General features: G+C 36.0%; 2 protein-coding genes across 4 annotated transcripts in view; one reads left to right on the top strand and one right to left on the bottom strand.

Moving 5' to 3' along the window:
* Positions 1-1,913: 1,913 nt before the first annotated feature.
* LOC129757513 (probable alpha-aspartyl dipeptidase) lies at positions 1,914-3,989 on the bottom strand. Of its 3 annotated transcripts, none has more exons than XM_055754787.1 (3): positions 3,780-3,989; positions 2,745-2,888; positions 1,914-2,679 (listed from the first exon to the last, which is right to left on the bottom strand). In XM_055754787.1, exons 2-3 carry the CDS (start codon positions 2,858-2,860, stop codon positions 2,055-2,057), a joined length of 741 nt encoding a protein of 246 aa, XP_055610762.1. In that variant the 5' UTR covers positions 2,861-2,888; positions 3,780-3,989; the 3' UTR covers positions 1,914-2,054. The 3 variants fall into 3 exon arrangements, with proteins under 3 accessions (XP_055610762.1, XP_055610770.1, XP_055610755.1); XM_055754795.1 differs by lacking the exon at positions 3,780-3,989 and adding an exon at positions 3,604-3,624; XM_055754780.1 differs by lacking the exon at positions 3,780-3,989 and having other exon boundaries at positions 2,745-2,991.
* A 2,498-nt stretch (positions 3,990-6,487) lies between these two features.
* Positions 6,488-17,646, top strand: part of LOC129756640 (protein MAK16 homolog B) — a 30,225-nt gene continuing 19,066 nt past the window's right edge. The window contains exons 1-2 of the mRNA XM_055753565.1: positions 6,488-6,664; positions 6,737-7,582. Of these exons, the coding sequence (XP_055609540.1) occupies positions 6,650-6,664; positions 6,737-7,582 (861 nt within the window). The 5' untranslated portion in view covers positions 6,488-6,649. The remainder of the gene's footprint in view (positions 6,665-6,736; positions 7,583-17,646) is intronic.

Raw genomic sequence — 17,646 nt, 5'->3', positions numbered from 1 at the left:
CGAAAAATTTCTGGAGTACCGAGCGAAAGTGACGGCCTATTTTGGATCGAAAATTGCCAGGTTGAGGTGCGACGGTGGCGGTGAGTACGCTAGCTACAAGTTCTAGAAGATGTGTCGTCAAGAAGGCATTTCAATCGAATTCACCGATTTCTACACCCCACAACCCAACAGTGTAGCAGAACGGATGAATAGAACGCTGCTGGAAAAATCTCCGCGGAGATTGCGGGTTCAAGTCCATTCACTTCTTTTTCCACAAGCTTTACCAAGAGTCTTGATAAAGGCGTTCTTGATTCCACACCACTGTTCTTCGACTGTTCCGTCTGTCGACAATTCCGAGGCTCGGGATTCTAGTTGTTCAACGTATGCCCTTATCACCTCTGGATTCTCCAACCGGCGGACGTCGTATCGACACCCGACTTTCTCCTCGCGCCGTTGGACTTACTGGTTACATGTTCCTATACCCCTTTCCCAAAACATAGAAAACCATTGAACCTACATAAAATGTCTTATGTATGCATGCCCGAAATCCCCGGTTCATTGGCCTTCCTAACTTGTTCCGCTTCACTCTGGGAATCGTGATTTTCACCTCAGGTAGGTAAAGCCGACCCTGTGCCTAACGACGACTGAGCTAGCCATTGTAACAGGAGTCTCACTGTGCTAGTGGCTTTCTTAAACCCGAAACTGCGGGGTGGCCTCGTTTCGTATTCTTTTGCGCCTCGCTCTGCAGTGGATTTCGCCTCTTCGCTCTGCGTTTACGTCTCACATCTTCTCGTTACCCTCTGGTGGTAGGTTGTAGAACGACTTTTTGAAGAGGACGTTCGCCTGGTTAAGGTGGCTTGGTGAACTTCTTCATCAAGGAGAACTCCTTAACCCCCACGAACAACACTACAACATTATTTATTCAATCTGCATCAAGATCACTGCGAAATCCTTTGACTGACTAGCAATGCTTAAAAATTAGCAACTTCATGCTGAAAAAAACGGGAACCGAGCGAAATACAAAACTAATGATGTTTCTAGATGAATAAGAAAAGGAAAACAAACCAGTCGAGACTATTAAGTTAAGTGAAATATAAACGGAAACCGGAAACACATCAAAACCTGGAACCCAAAAGAATACCGTTCGGTTTATAAACTAATCCAGCAAACTTCCAACGATTGAAGAATACAACAAAAATTTGCCCTACGTACGTCAGTTATGTACCAAATTTACAGGTAGATGTGAATACTTAGGTGAAAGTGAGCATAATTTGGTAACACATTTTAAGGGTTAGAAAAAAAAAGTTTCATAAAGGTATTAATTTTGTCAAACTAACACTAAAATAAGGCATCTTACAGCAACATGACAGCAGAATTTGCCAACTATTTCCTAACGATTGCAGAATTAGGTATCATTACGTACCTATCATTGTGTTATTTTAGACGGCAAATAAAATAGCAAAGTTTGTAAAAATTTGCATAATCTTTTTGAAAAAAAATTAAAATTTTTAAAATAACTGTTTCATTATAAACTGAAAATTACGTCTTCAAACCTGCTTAGTTGCGTTATTCGAGTTAAAATAAGATAATTTTCCATAAGCAATTGCAAACACATATTTTTAACACTTTTTAATTAAATTAAATGTTTAGCTTACCAGTACGGAATAGTATATTGGTTATTTTAGGGTGCGCAGAATATGGGACATATACGCAGAATTAGGAACAAAAAAAATAGTGCGTAGAATAAGGGCCACATTTTTGCTTCAAAATTGAGCTCTTATTATTTTGACAGTTAAGTTTGTTAGTTAGCCCAACGATACACAAAATTTTGAGGAAATTCATTTTAAGGTAAATTTTTTATAACTTAATACATTTAAAAAATCCCTAATTGCGCAGAATTGGGGTCGTTCACGGTAATAAGAACGAGATAGATATATAAATCAAAATATTTATTTAATACTTTAGAGTTACTCAAATATACAGATTTAACTTTGAATTTTTATCCAGGCCACATTTTGGTTTTTTATCCTAAAATAATATTTTTCAAAATAAAATCAATTTTCTGTTTTTTTTTCCTAATTCCCCTCCAGTAGGAAGCTCACGTCGGCTCCAATCTTCAGCTCCTCTGGTTCCCTTCCCTTCCGGAACAGCCGAGCTCCGTAGGAACCAATTAGGGTTGCCTTCTCACCATCCACAACCATGGTACAACCCTCCCTCAAGCCCAGCACCGGAGCATCGTTCAGCTCGTGAAACTGCGAAATGCGTTCCTCCCTTGTTTCACCTTTGTGCTTGCCGCCCTCCTCCGGATCCAGGTAGTGCGGATTGATGTTGAAGGGAACCAATCGAAGGCCGTCGAAGCTCGGCGGATAGATGATGGGCATATCGTTTGTGGTTTGAATGCTTCGGGTGGCCACGTTAGTTCCGGCTGAACTACCAATGTACGGTATGTGATGGTTCATAACCCGTTCTCGGATTGGCTCAATAAGGTTGTTGTCGTAGAGAGTTTTTAGGAGAAGGAAGGTGTTGCCGCCCCCAATGTAGATGGCCTGAGCTTCATTGATGGCCTGCACCGGGTTTGGCTTCCGGTGGATACCTTCGCATTCGAATCCCCATCGTCGTAAAACTGAGCCAACTTTTTCGGTGTATGCTTCATGGTTTTTCAGGGCATACGGGATAAACAAGACCCTGTACACGTTGTTCCTGGACGAAGGACAAAATTGTATTGAATTTCTAGAGAGGGGAATTTCGCTTCTGACCCAACTTACTTCCTAAAATACTCGATCATGTCCTTCTCGGCGTGCTGCAGATACTCATAACCGTAGACGGCCGATGAGGACATCAAAAAGATTTGCCTGGACATCCTGGAAGCGAGCGAGTACATACGGTTCCGATTCTTGGCCCCGTGACAGCTGGAAAGACAGCAAAGCAGAACCAATAAGCTTAGGGCCAGTAAGCGACCACCACCGGCTCGAGACATTTTTTCCAACTTAAGCGCAGAAACTCACGCGCGATACTAACTGAGAAAATCAGCATCAGCCCGAATCTCGGCGCAAATATGTAGATCATTGACCGTGACAATCGAACCAATCGAGGCCATTTCTTTGCACAATTGTGGGGCTAAGTGGCAAATAATACCTCAAACGACTAGGTGTTCTGTTGATGAATTGAATTGATTTTTTTTGTTACTTTCTCGGAAGATTTTAAGGTCAAGGTCGATTGAAGACACATGTTCAACTTTTTTTTCTCAATTTATTCGTCCTACTTTTGAGAATACCAATCTATTAAAATTTTTTGTCTGATCTGTGAATTTATTTCAATTTTCTCACTGATTCATTATTACATTACATTATTAAATATGTACAGCTTCTAATGAATTTTATGTAAGTAAATAATTGTGCTTTAGTAAAAAAATAATTTATATATTGAAAATTGAAACTCATTCCAATCTTGAAAGAAGATTCTCCCAGAACTAATAAAAGAAGATTGAAAATCTTAGAATTTTCATAAATTCTATGAATTAGGTTTGAAGGTACACTTTCAAAAGGAATTTTGTTGAATTTCTCTTTAAATTAAGAATCGATTTCAGAACACTTATCCGAAAACCTTCTATGGATCGACACTTACCGAATTCAAATTCGGTGTCCAACCAAACTCGATTGAGAAAAAATGTAAGACCAATAAGGCAAGATGACAGATAACAAATGGCTTTTTGAGGCCAATCAATCCGACACCAGTGATATGATAAGAAGTTATCCCCCGATTTATAAGAGCCTAACAATGAATGAAGGGAAGATACTTACATATGAATCAGTCCTTATCAGTTTCGGTGTATGGAAAGATTCTTCTCCAAATTCCGATGTTACACTCAAAGAGAATAATGTAAAATCTGATACCTTTTAAAATCAAATTAATGATGATTGCGTTTTTATCACAATAACGAGATTACTCTGTAAATTTTATTGGAATTCCCATAAAAGAAAGCGGATTTATTTGAACACAATGATATCACACAAAAACACCGCGATTATTTGAATTCAAAACACATGCGGCTTCCATGAACAGTGCCTTTATAATCACTTTAATATTACCGAAAAAAATCTTATAGAAATCGAATGATTCAATTTTTAGCCTGATCTATTCAAACAAAACATATTTTACTTGTACTTGTACTTAATATGAGTATATTGTAATAAATTAAAATATTATTTTATTGTACATTTTTGCTTTCAATTGGATTTGTTTTGTTTCGTCATTTTTGAATGCTTCTCGCCGTAGGGATGCCAACGAATCTTAAACGGAAATGCTGTGAGATTCAGGGGTGCCAGGTGGTTTCGTCAAAAATCAGGACAACGCGAAGTTAAAAATTAGGATTTTTCAGGACACCTCTTGATTCATGAAAATAATTAGGATTTCTGCTTAAATTGCATAAATAAAGGCGCAAAGCAGGTGCTGTAAACGCCTTGATTTATGCAACAACAGTATGCAGCTTGTTTGCTGGCATGTAGTTCATATCGAAAAACACCATTCAAATATCATCTGAATCGAAGATTACCATCTGTTAAATGGGTTTATCTATTTTAAAACCTGTTTTTTCGATTTTATCATAGTATAACTACAAATTCGACCATATTTAGGATTTTTTTTATGAAAATCAGGACAAATCAGGACATTTTAGGGACAAACTTTCAAAAATCAGGACAACTCGACCATTTTTGAAAAATCAGGACGGTCTCTCAAAAATCAGGACAAATCCTGATAAATCAGGACACCTGGCACCTCTGGAGATTGCCAGCATGCGCAGGGGTGGACTCAAAAGCCTTTTATTTATAGTTTTAAATTTTTTTTATTATGAACTCAATTATTTCAATAATGCAAAACTATTACAATTAACAGGAATCTAAACTTTAAAGTAAGAAGAGAAGAAACTTATTCTTTAAGAATTTCATATTTTTTTTAAATTTTGTTTGTATTTTAATAACTGGAAAGTTGAAAACATCAAATGGGTTAAAAGATAACTAAATCACAGAGAACAGACATACAAGCTAGCTCACGAAACTTGTGTAAAATTTCCAACGATAGTTTTGAACAATTTTTGGCTGGGACTTTTCGAAAACTGGCCACCTGAAAATTTGATTTTTTACTTTTGAACGGCGCAGTAGATGGCACTATTTCAAGTCAATTTCTAACGTATTTTTTGAATGTCAACATTTGAAATTTTACACACTTTTTGGAGGACTTTTTGTTCGAGCTTGTACGTCTGTTCTTTGTGCCTAAATTATAATAACTTTCAATTTTTTTTTGCAAATTCTGCAAACACAAATTATAATATTTTTAAAACATCTTTGAATAGTTAAATTATCAGAAATGCAATGATTTTCGAAGAAAGTATTTCATCATAGAAAATTTTAAGTCAATTTAAAAGGATTGGCTGAAAGCGCAAATTTAAATGATCCAAAACGACAATCTCCTAATCAAATTAATTCAAATTGTATAATTTGCCAAAATTGTTAAAATTTCGAATAATTAATAATTTTGACAATTTTGGCAAATCATAAAATTTAAACCGTTTTGATTAGAAGGTTGTCGTTATGAATTATTCAATTACATTGGAGTAGCATTATTTGCATTACACAAAAATTTTGTCAAGTTGTCAAAATTGCTGAAATTGTAAAATTGTCAAAATTGTAGAAATGGTACAAATGGTAAAAACAGTATAAATAGAAAATATTACCAAAATGTTTAAATTGTAAATTTTGTAAAAAACGTCTTAACTGTCGAAATTGTCAACTTGCCAACATTGTTAAAATTGTCGAAATTTTCAAAACTCTCGAAAGATGAAAATTGTAGAAATGGTAGAAATAGAAAATATAATGAAGATTGACAAAATTGACATTTTTGTAAAAATTGTCAGAATTGTCAAAATTGTAAAATTATCAAAATTGAAAATATTGTTTAGATTGACAAAATTATCAATTTTGTCAAAATTGTTAAAATTGGCAGAAATGTCAAAAATTGGTCAAATTGCCAAAATTGTGAAGATTGTCAAAAATGGTCAAATCGTCAATATTTTTAAAATTGTCAAAAATGTCAAAATTATCAGAATTGTCAAAATTGCCATATTGTAATACAGATCCAAATTTGTAAAAATTTTCAAAATTGTTTAAATTGAAAATAGTCTCAAAGTTGACAAAACTGTGACAAAACTGGGTAGTTTTCAAATAAATATTGTCGTTTAAGTTTTTCCTAAATTCATTAATATAAATTAAATATTAAACCAGAGGTTAGTTGCAGTTTCGCTCAAATTTGCATATGATTGTAAATATCAATAAATCTAATAAATTCTAATCTAATAAATTTTATTAAAAAAATATTGTGCTTCTATACCAAGTGTGAACAAATCATTTAAGTTGAACTTCTGTTCAACACTACCTGTGGTAATTAACGCCTTTTGCAATGCTGTCAGTTCCAGCATGTTTTTGTTTGGATTCGAAGAACTGTCACTGTTTGTTTTCATGCATGAAGCGCAGTCCCGCATGGTGTTTCCAACGTTCGGTATCCGATTGCAAAGTGAATTTTAAATTTTAAATACATTAAATACAAAATTCTAAAGAAAGTTACAACCTCCAGAGTTGTAATTTAAGATCGTTATTCGTGACAAAAATTAATCAGAATGCAGCAAGACGAGGTAAGTGTCAGAAACATATTTAAAAAAAAAAGTACCAAGTCTAACCTCACTCAAACCGGGTTGGTTCCGCAGATCGTTTGGAGCATCATAAGCCGGCAGTTTTGCTCGTACCAGGTCAAAACACAGACGCAAAACTTCTGCCGAAATGAGTACAGCTTAACCGGGTTGTGTTCCCGGAAGGCCTGCCCCATCGCCAACAGTCAGTATGCCACAATCCGGGAGGAGAACGGTATCATCTACCTGTACATGAAAACGGCCGAAAGGAATGCCTTCCCGGCTAAACATTGGGAAAAGGTCAAACTGAGTAGGAACTTCGAGAAGGCCATCTATCAGATAAATGAAAACCTTCTCTATTGGGATCGATTTGTTCGGCTGAAGTGCAAGCAGCGTTTCACAAAGATCACCCAGTATCTGATCCGTATGCGAAAGTTAAAGCTCCGCCGTCAGAAGATGCTGGTTCCGTTGGCTACCAAAATTGAGCGAAGGGAGAAGAGGCGGGAACAGAAGGCTCTGGTGGCGGCCAAGATCGATAACGCTATCGAGAAAGAACTGCTGGAGCGGTTGAAGAAAGGCGCCTACGAGGATATCTACAACTTCCCACAGACCGCCTTCAACAAGGCGCTGGAAGCGGAAGAGGTCGAGGATGAGGAGGCCGAAGCGGACAGTGAGCTGGAGGAAGAACTGGAGAAGGAGATGGAGATCGATGATGAGGTGCAGCGGGAGTTGGACATGGATGAGGAGTTTGTGGAGGGTGATTCGGATGATGATGATGACGACGATGAGGAAGATGATGTTGAAGGGGAAGAAGATGGGGAAGATATGGAAGGGGATGATTCCGATGCGGAAAGTGATTCTGGGATTAAGGAGCACGTGGAAGTGGACAGTGATTTCGAGTCTTCAGACGACGAGGATATTGAGGTAAGTGCAATTGTCTTTGTACTTATATTTTCATTTCGACCAATGCTATTTGCTATGGAGCCCCATTGCTATGCTTGTATTTTTAAATTTTTGTTTTTGCCCATTCTTAATCGACAGAAAGTCAATGACCTACAAGATTTAAAATTTTCAGGGCTTGAAATTGGTCACTCTTTAGTAACTTTGGCCCCTTTTTTCAGCTAGTCACTCACCAGTTACTTTTTTTGAAATTTGGTCACTAAAGGCACTAGTTTTAATATTTTACTTACAAATAACTACATATTACCTCCTAAAATTTTCTTCTGCATTTTTGTTTTAATTTAATTTTACAGATCGGCCTCGATTATTCGTATTTTCAAGTTACTCAAGTTACTTATGTCCTTCAAAACATGCCTGTCATGTTGAACTGTCGATTTTGAGCCTTTTTTCTGTTTGAATTATGAATCCGTTGAACATTTTTTTTATGGTGGAAATTACTTTTCGGATCTCTTACTAAAAAAAATATTAAAAAAAAGAAATTGTTTTTACAATAGTTTAAATGGTTTGAATTGTAACAATAACAGGTTTTATAATTGCTTATTGTATTTTTGATGCATTAAAATAGTTTGAAATTTTTTAAAGCAGGTACTGAATAAAGCTAAAAAATGAAAAAAAAAACATATTCGAAACCACATATGGGCTTGTTAGAGGGTTAATTTCTGAGGTCATGTCCCGATAAATGCATAAATGAATTATTATAAATTCTCATTTAAGATGAGATCTTCTACGGATCCGATCTATGTGTGATGGTGTTCGAATTATTAATAAACGATCATTCTGATCTCAGCCGTGACTAGATACGAAGCCGATTTATACGCGTGTTTTATTCTCTGCCGGAAACTCTGATTCCATTGGTTTTATAACAAGTGTTTTATTAAATTGTGAACGATAAAGAGGACATAACACTGAGGTCCAAAATTTTTTGTTTTGGCTCAAAATGTAATGTAACGTGTAACTAAATGATACGAAGCTAAGGTCTTAGACAAAGTTCTTTATTGGAAAAATTTCTATTTAATAATTCATAAACTAGCACAACAGCGATAAAACGCCTTTCAGAGTAGAAAGAAAGATCATGTCTGTTTTGAAGAGAAAAATTTTTCTATACAATCCTGAAAATTAGGATTTACTCAGAAAACTTTTCTTTAAAATACGACAAAAAATTGGATGAATTTTGAGCCATAACGAAAATTTTAAGACATCACTCCCTGAGAAAAATGATCCAAAATTGACTTAGTCTGATGCCTGCCTTGAGTATTTGATAAACATTTTTTATTTGCCAGGAGCTCATAAATCCTTATAAAAAGCTGTTTTCTAAAATTTTATTTATTTTATTTATTGGTTGAAATTTTTGAAGCCCCTTTTGATGAAACCTTTGGGTTGATGTGGTCACTTATTTTGCCCTAATTTCATTTGAAAGTTACTATTTTCCCCTACTTTTTTGTCTCATGGCCGCTTTTAGCCCTGAATTTTCCGATCTTCAAAAAAAGATCAATCTCCAAGATCGATTCAGATGGAAGTCGTAGGATACGACAATACGTACCGCGTAAAAAAAATCCGCGTACAAAACCGCGTTAATTCCCGAGGACCTGAGACCTGAGTCTTGAGACATGAGACAAGAGACAAGAGACAAGAGACAAGAGACTAGGGACAGGAGACATGAGATATAAGACCATGTCTCAGGTGCAAGTCTCACGTTTTTTGTCTGAGCTCTAAGGGCTCAGGTCTCAGGTCTCAAGTCTCGTATCTCAGATGTCAGGTCTCAGGTCTCGGGTCTCAGTTCTCACTTCTCATGTCTCAACTCTCAGGTCTCAGGTCTCAAATAGATTCCAAGTATTTTCCTTTGAAAAGAACTCAAATATCGCGTAAAATCTGAAAACCGCGTTGATTTCCGAAAACCGCGTAAAAACCCCTTACTGTATATCTATATATGTAGGTATCTATTTTAGTTGTATATTCTCTTCGTATCACTTCATCTTATTCATCTTACGTATGTTTCTCAACATTAATTTGCATCTTATCTATTCCCTGGAATTTTTAAGTCACGCTGATGGATTCATTTCTCCACAAAATCTTTCGCTGACTGAATGTTTGAGACCTTTTATCGGGTTGCAATAAAAAAAAACCCGATTTAATACACTTAACAGTGGATTTGAGCCTTTCTTTCAGATTCAAAACATATTTGTTTTGCGTGTTTTAATCCATAACGGTAGAATGTTTACAAAAATCACTTTTGTAAATGATTTTCGTTAAATGAAGCTCTCAAACGGAATAAACTATAGGGGATGAAAAAAAACTATAGGAGATAAAATTTGTCAAATTAGCCAAATTTGTCAAATTTGTCAAAAATGTCAAATTTGCCAATTTTGTCGATTTAATCAATATTGTCAATTTTATGGATTTTGCTAGTTTAGATAATTTTGTCGATTTTGTCGATTTTATAAGTTTTGTAATTTTTGTTTATTTGATTCAGTTTTGTCAATTTGTTCAATCTTGTCAATTTTGTCAATTCTGTAAATTTTTTCAAATTTGTCAATTTGATAAATTTTGTCATTTTTGTCAATTATAATAATTTTGTAAAATTTGTCAATTTGGTCTATTTTGTCAATCTTGTCAATTTTGTCAATTTTGTCAATTTGGTCAAATTTTTCAATTTCGTCGATTCAATCAATATTGTGATTTTGCGATTTCTGTAAATTTTGACGATTTTGTCGATTTAATCAATTTTGTCAATTTTAACAATTTTTTCAAATTTGTTCAGATTTGTCAATTTTGTCAATCTTGTCAATGTTTACAATTTTCTAAATTTTGTCAATTTGGTCAATCTTCTCAATTGTGACAAACTTGTCAATTTTGTCAATATTGGCAATTTTGTCAATCATGTAAATTTTGTCAATTCTGTCAGTTTTGTAAATTTTGTCAATTGTGTCAATATTGTCGATTTTGTCGAAATAGTCAATCTTGTCAATTTTGTCAGTCTTGTCAATCTTGTTAGTTTTGTTTATTTTGTGAATTTTGTCAATCTTGTCAATTTTGGCAATTTGGTCATTTTGTCAGTTTTGTCAATTTGGTGAATTTTGTCAGTTTTGCCAATTTGGTCAATTTTGTAAATCTTGTCTTTTTTGTCAAATTGGTGAATGTTGTCAGTTTTCACATACTGGTCAATTTTGTTAATTTTATCACTTTTTTCAATCTTGTCAATTTTGTAAGTTTGTCAATTAAGTCAATCTTGTGAATGTTGTCAATTTTGTCAATTGTGTCAATATTGTCGATTTTGTCGAAATGGTCGATATTGTCAATTTTGTCAATTTTGTCAGTTTTGTCAATTTGGTGAAGTTTGTCAGTTTTGTCAATTTGGCAATTTTGTCATTTTGTCGGTTTTGTCAATTTTGTTAATCTTGTCAATTTTGTCAATCTCACCAATTTTGTCAACTTTTTCAGTTTTGGCGATTTTGTCAATCTTGTCAATTTTGTCAGTTTTGTTAATTTTGTCAATTTAGTTTAATTTGTTTTTGGCCAGCCTGGCCAAAATGGTTAATGCGTATGCCTTTTCCAAAACAAAAATCCGAAATGCTTCAAACACTACTATGGAGAACTTGGTGGCGCCACTGTTTGGATTGACTCCCAAGCCGTTTTCGTCAGACACAAACCCCAACAACAAAACGCAACAATTGCACAGGTTTTTCTATGCGAACGAAAAGCTTTCATTGCGCAACGTTAGATCTGAAGAGAAAAGGGAACGAAAAGGGAATTTGCCCGAGAGCTTAAAGCTCGAGAGGATTGAGTAGCATTTGTCTAATTAGATTTGCTTCCACGGGCGAAATTCTCTCCTGTCGTTCGTGCCTAGGAAGAAGCTTCCTGAGCACGAACGGCACGTGAGAAGATGAGAGGATGTGCATACATCGTCCGCGTACCCGTGTTGTTTTCCCCTTCTCAGAGCAATCTGTTTCTGAATATAATGTTGGCCGAAGTTACTATCGCTTTCGTACCATGCAGTGTGGGCATGACGTACTCATCCACGACTTCATTAATTTCGGGGTCGTACCCCTTGGTGAAAACCATTTTTATGTTAAATAATTCGGAGCTTCGGTTCCGAATTTTTTTGAAATGGTTCGGTTTCAATCTGAACTATTAAAATGAAAACAATACAACCATTGGCCGGGAAAATTTGAACTGTCGTCTTCCTCCCACACGGTTTCTGTCACGATGACATCAAACCTGAGTGGGAGTGAAGCATATCTGTTCTCCCTTCCACACATCGACAGGTCCATACTTTTGGATAGCAAGCGCGTATCTATGACGTCACGTATAATTTGACGTCATATATACGATAATCTTGATTTTAGTGATTGCTGGTTTTGGCTAGCAAGGCCAATTGACACGTGTTTAGGAGTGATGATTTGATGATAATTACTATGAAAATTTAATTTTCAAACAATTTTGTTATTTTTTCTTTTTTTTATAGACCGAAGAAGAAAAAAAAACAAATTTTTTAAGACAAAAATCATTTTTATTGTACTGCCCAGTTTCGCAAAAACATGCAAAAAAGTTTACAAAAAATCACACCAATACACACAAATACACAGACATCATCTGAACTCGACGAGCTGATTCGATAGGTACCTATAAAGGTATATCTAAGACCCATAATTAATGATCTCCCAAATCGACCGATAACTATACCTTTCTGAAAGAAAGGCAAAAAACATATTTTTGTTAATTTTAATGTGTTTATTCAATGAATTTTTCACCCTAAGCTCATTAATATTACCCAATAAATCAATACAAAAACATAATCAAGTTGAGAGCAAATTCAATGCTTTTTCCGGTTTATTTTATAATTTCAATCACGGCGAATGGTCGTTTAAACTTAAAACTTTTATAACTCCAATAACAGATTTATTGATGTTAGAATCCAGCTGACATCTCATTATTCAAACAGAGAAGGTCGTAACCTTTGCTCAGCCAAATGAAAAAGCTATTTATGTTACCTGTTAAAGGAGTCGATTTTTATATATCTAATGATGATGATCTAATGAAGTTTAATATAAAGAAATTACGCGATTTTTGAAACGTGTCGACTTGGCACTCATGAATAGATAAAAGGTGATGAAAATTGAATAAAATTACTTAAACAATGTTGTTTGGGTCGATCTTCCGAAAACTTTATATTCTACTTGACTATTTGAAAAGAATGCAAACGTTTTAGAAAAACAAAAAATAATTTATCTAATTTGTATCAAAAAGAACTTTACACAGTTATGTTAAGAACAGCCGTTCAAAAACTGAAATTACAATAAAAGTGATTGGAGTAAAGGGCGAACACGAAATTATTGCGAGGCATTCAGCAGGGCACAACTTTTTTACCATTGGGTAAAAATCAACCAAATTTTGCACACTTTCTCATTGACGTGTATTGTTCACATGCTGTCATACTCGAAGTCGTGTTTTTTCGATTCAACGAAAATGGAGGTGAACCAACGCGAATCGTGAAAACAAATTCTTTCCAAACACCTGCAATTTCCTAACCTGTCGCACCGGCAGTTGGGAAAAAAGTGGAACATTTACCATCCAGAGCGTTGAAACGGTTCCTGAGGTGGTTGACGTTGGACCACGGCGAAGGAGCTGGAAGAAAATCGGGACCGAAGAACAAAAAGACAGAGAGAAATGTGAAGCGGATGATTAAAGCTAATCCCAACGTCTAAAGCCCTGATTGGGCAAAAAAAGGTCGGCATGACGCAGAGCTACGTCCAGAATGTAAAGAAGAGAGCTGGACTACTTGCATACAAGGTACAAGGTACAAACCGCAATGAGCGGCAACACTCGACGGCTAAAACTTGGGCACAGAAACTCTACAAGCATCTGCTCTTGCGGACTGAGGCGTGCCGCCTTTCGTAACGAAGGGCACAGTAAATGGCAAGATCTACAAATCTGAGTGCCTCGAGAAGCGCCTTTTGCCGTTCTTGCAGCAGCACGACGAAGCTTCGCTACTTCGGCCAGATTTGGCATCATGCCACTATTCTAAAAGTGTCCTGGAGTGGTATGAGGTCAATCTGTCCATTTTGTTCCAAAAGACCTGAACCCGCCAAACTGTCCGGAGCTGCGAATGACACTGTAAAGACTTTGATGGAGGGCATCAAGCGAAAATGCGTTCCATTTAACACTCAAGGCTCCATCGATTAACTTTTCTTTTGATTTTTAAAATACATAAGTTTATGTACAAAACTACCATAAAATGTTGGATTGATTCTAAACATTATAATAAAATTGGCATGACATTTTCGGTTTCACAATAATTTCGTGTACTCCCTTTAGAATTATTTTTTTTAATTGATTGTAATCTAATCGCGAACCTAGAAACTTAGTGTAGGTTAGGTACCATTGTTCAGTTTCTTCCCTATGTTCGCTTCATTTATTTAAACGATTCAATTTCTCAGCATTGAACAGATAGTTAGGTTAAAGCTATCGCCGCGACCGGACTTGTTTTACAAGCGCTCTCAGTTTTTTTTAGATAGTGGTGTTGTTTGTATTCACGTGCCGTACTTTGAAAGCTAAGTACATCATGGCACAATCGGCCCCGCGCCCGCGGGAAAACACCTTTAAAGTGGATTTATCCAACTTTACCAAACGACCTTCTTTTGAAGATATGCATCGTTTCATCCATCAAAAGATCGGCTTGTCATTTGAGCAAGTAGTGCGGCTTCAAATGAACCATGCACAAAACTGCGTGCACGTTAAGTGCAACAACTTGAAAACTGCTCAAGATGCAGTTGACCATCACAACGAGAAGCACGAGATGATAATGGGTGCAACTAAAATCCGTGTTCGTTTGGCTATGGAGGATGGTGGTGTGGAAGTTAAAATACACGACTTGTCGGAAAACATCGGGAACCATGAAGTTATTGCTTATATGCAACAGTACGGGGAGGTACAGTGCATTAAGGATTTGGTGTGGGGTGAGAGCTCTCCATATAAGGGAAGACCAACGGGTGCAAAGGTGGTAAAAATGATTCTTCGTCGTCATATTCGGTCGTTTGTTACCATCCAAGGAGAATTGACCTTGATTACATATCGTAATCAACCTCAAAATTGTCGCCATTGCCTCAGTGCGTCACAAGCTGCTTAAACAAAAGGTTGACCTTGAGAAACGGTTAGAAAACGCGCGAAGTGAAAGCTCGTACGCTAAAGTTGTAAAGTCCAATACTTTGCCTGAGATATCAAGGGTTGAAGAGAGTATTGAGCAAATTTCCCCTCGCTCAACTCTGAGTGTTATCGAAACGAATGAGAATAAGGTAACTGAAAAAAGTGAGGTCTCTGGTGCTGATGGTGAGATGATCATTGAAATGCTAGTAGATGATGATCAAGTTTCGACTCCACAGGAGTACAATATTCAAGCTACTACTTCGTCTAATCCCGTAAGTACCTCTCCAATTTCCATGATCCCATCCAAAAACCATGAAATTAACATCTCAGAATCTTCTGATGATGATACGGCTGATAATGTTATTGACGATTCAAATTCTGTTCATTCGTTTACAACTGTTAAACGCAATAAATCCAAAAAACCTCGTACATCCTCTCCCTCGGGGAATGTTGGCAACTTTGTTGCACACTAACTTTGTACCCAAACCTAAACCGATGTGTATTTATGTTCATCACCTATATTTTAAAAGTGACTAATCAATTCAAAAGCTACAATATTGCTAGCATCAACACCTGTTGCATTGCGAGCACTAACAAACTTAATGCTTTACAATCGTTTATACGTCTCTTCGAACTGGACATTGTGTTGTTACAGGAGGTGGAAAATCCTAACTTATCTTTTCCTGGGTTTAATGTTATTTCTAACATTGATAATTCTAAAAGGGGAACTGCCATTGTACTGAAGTCATATATTCCTTACTCAAACGTGCAACGAAGTCTTGACAGTCGTATTCTTTCAATCAAAATTAACAACTCTGTAACAGTATGTAATGTCTACGCTCCCTCAGGAACACAAAACCAGTCCGCTCGTGATTATTTTTTTAGTCATTCGTTACCTTTCTATCTCCAAAACTGTGGTGAATATTTTATGGTGGGGGGAGACTTTAATTGTGTGATTTCTTCTAAAGACGCAACCGGAACCAGCAATCACTGTCCTTCTTTAAAACGTCTTGTTGAGAATTTAAAACTGTTGGATACGTGGGATACTCTTAATAGAAACCAAGTAATCTACAGCTTCATCAGGTCAAATTCAGCATCCCGTATAGATAGAATATATGTATCTTCTTCTCTCTCTCCACATCTACGCTCTTCAAACTATCATCCAACGTGTTTTTCTGATCACAGAGCATTCAAGCTAAGATGTTGTTTACCTGATCTAGGAAAAGCTAATGGTCGGGGCTATTGGGCCTTGCGTTCCCATGTTTTGACGACAGAAAATATCAATGAATTCAAACTTAAATGGAGTAAATGGCTCAGAGAACGGCAAAATTACAATTCGTGGATAACATGGTGGATAGAATTAGCGAAACCTAGAATCCGTAGTTTTTTTTAAATGGAAAACTAACGAGACTTTTAGAGATTTCCATGCGAACAATGAACTTTTGTATGGAAGGCTAAATTCAGCATATGATAATCTTCTTCAAAATTCTGGCACACTGCAAGAGGTCAACAAAATAAAGGCAATGATGTTGCAACTGCAATCTAAATTTTCAAAAGTTTATGAAAGATTAAATGATAATATTTTAGCAGGTGAAAGTTTCTCATCATTTCAACTTGGAGATCGTGTTCAAAAGAAAAATAAAAGTACGATAACTTCTTTAAAAAACGCTGATCGAACGCTAAACAATCCATCTGAAATAGAAACTTTTGTATTCAATTATTTTAAAGACCTTTATTCTGATCACAGTACACCAACGCGTAATACATTTCCCTGTAATAGAGTGATTTCTTCGGAATCGCTTTCAAATAATGATGTAATGGCTGAAATTACTACTGAAGAAATTTTTTTCGCCATCAAAAGCAGTGCTAATAGAAAATCCCCTGGATCCGATGGACTCCCAAAAGAACTATACCTACAAATTTTTGACATAATCCATGGTCAACTAAATCTTATATTGAATGAAGCCATCAGAGGAAATATTCACCCAAACTTTGCAGATGGTATCATAGTGTTAACAAAAAAGAAGACTTCAGATGAAACAATAAAATCGTTTCGACCAATATCTCTTTTGAATTTTGACTTCAAGCTCTTTTCTAGGATTCTTAAAACTCGACTTGAAAGAATTATGTCTGAAAACAATATACTGAATGACATTCAAAAATGTTCGAATGGTAAAAAGAATATTTTCGAAGCTGTAACTGCCATCAAAGACAGAATCGTCGAAATCAACTGCCTAAGGAAATCTGCAAAAGTTATTTCTTTTGACTTGGATCATGCATTTGACCGTGTTAACAAAAACTTCCTCCTCACAGTTATGCAGGAAATGAACTTTAATTCGGGTTTTGTATCTCTTATTAATAAGATTATGTGTCTTTCTTCATCTTGTGTAATTGTCAATGGAAACATCAGTCAACCCTTTCCCATTCAATGTTCTGTCCGGCAAGGGGATCCTATAAGTATGCACCTCTTTGTTATTTACCTTCATCCTCTCCTAGAAAAACTTAAAACTATCTGCAATGATCCCTTGGACTTAGTAGTAGCCTACGCCGATGATGTATCGATTATTATATCAGACCCACGAAAACTAAGTATGATCAAACGAACATTCGACGATTATGAAGCTTGTGCTGGTGCAATACTGAATACCAACAAAACTGTATCAATGGATATTGGGCAATCTCAATCATCTTTTCAATATGATTGGATGACTCCTAAAGAGTCAGTGAGAATTCTGGGTATTACATTTTTCAATTCGCTAAAAACTAACATCGAAATCAACTGGGGAGAACTGATCCGGAAAACATCTCAACTGATGTGGATTTTTAAGCCTCGTTTGCTGTCATTACGGCAAAAAGTTATATTAGTCAACACATTTGTAACATCGAAA

The sequence above is a fragment of the Uranotaenia lowii genome, chromosome 1, assembly GCF_029784155.1.
Source record: "Uranotaenia lowii strain MFRU-FL chromosome 1, ASM2978415v1, whole genome shotgun sequence".
Lineage (NCBI taxonomy): Eukaryota > Metazoa > Arthropoda > Insecta > Diptera > Culicidae > Uranotaenia > Uranotaenia lowii.
Note: the sequence above shows the minus strand (reverse complement) of the source record. Positions and strands in the feature narration are given on the sequence as shown.

Excerpts from the sequence above, each read along its gene's own strand:
- LOC129757513 (XM_055754780.1), bottom strand. The coding sequence starts at position 2,956 with ATGTCTCGAGCCGGTGGTGGTCGCTTACTGGCCCTAAGCTTATTGGTT. Across the intron at positions 2,680-2,744 it reads ATGATCGAGTATTTTAGGAA|GAACAACGTGTACAGGGTCT; the intron begins GTAAGTTGGGTC and ends TCCTTCGTCCAG.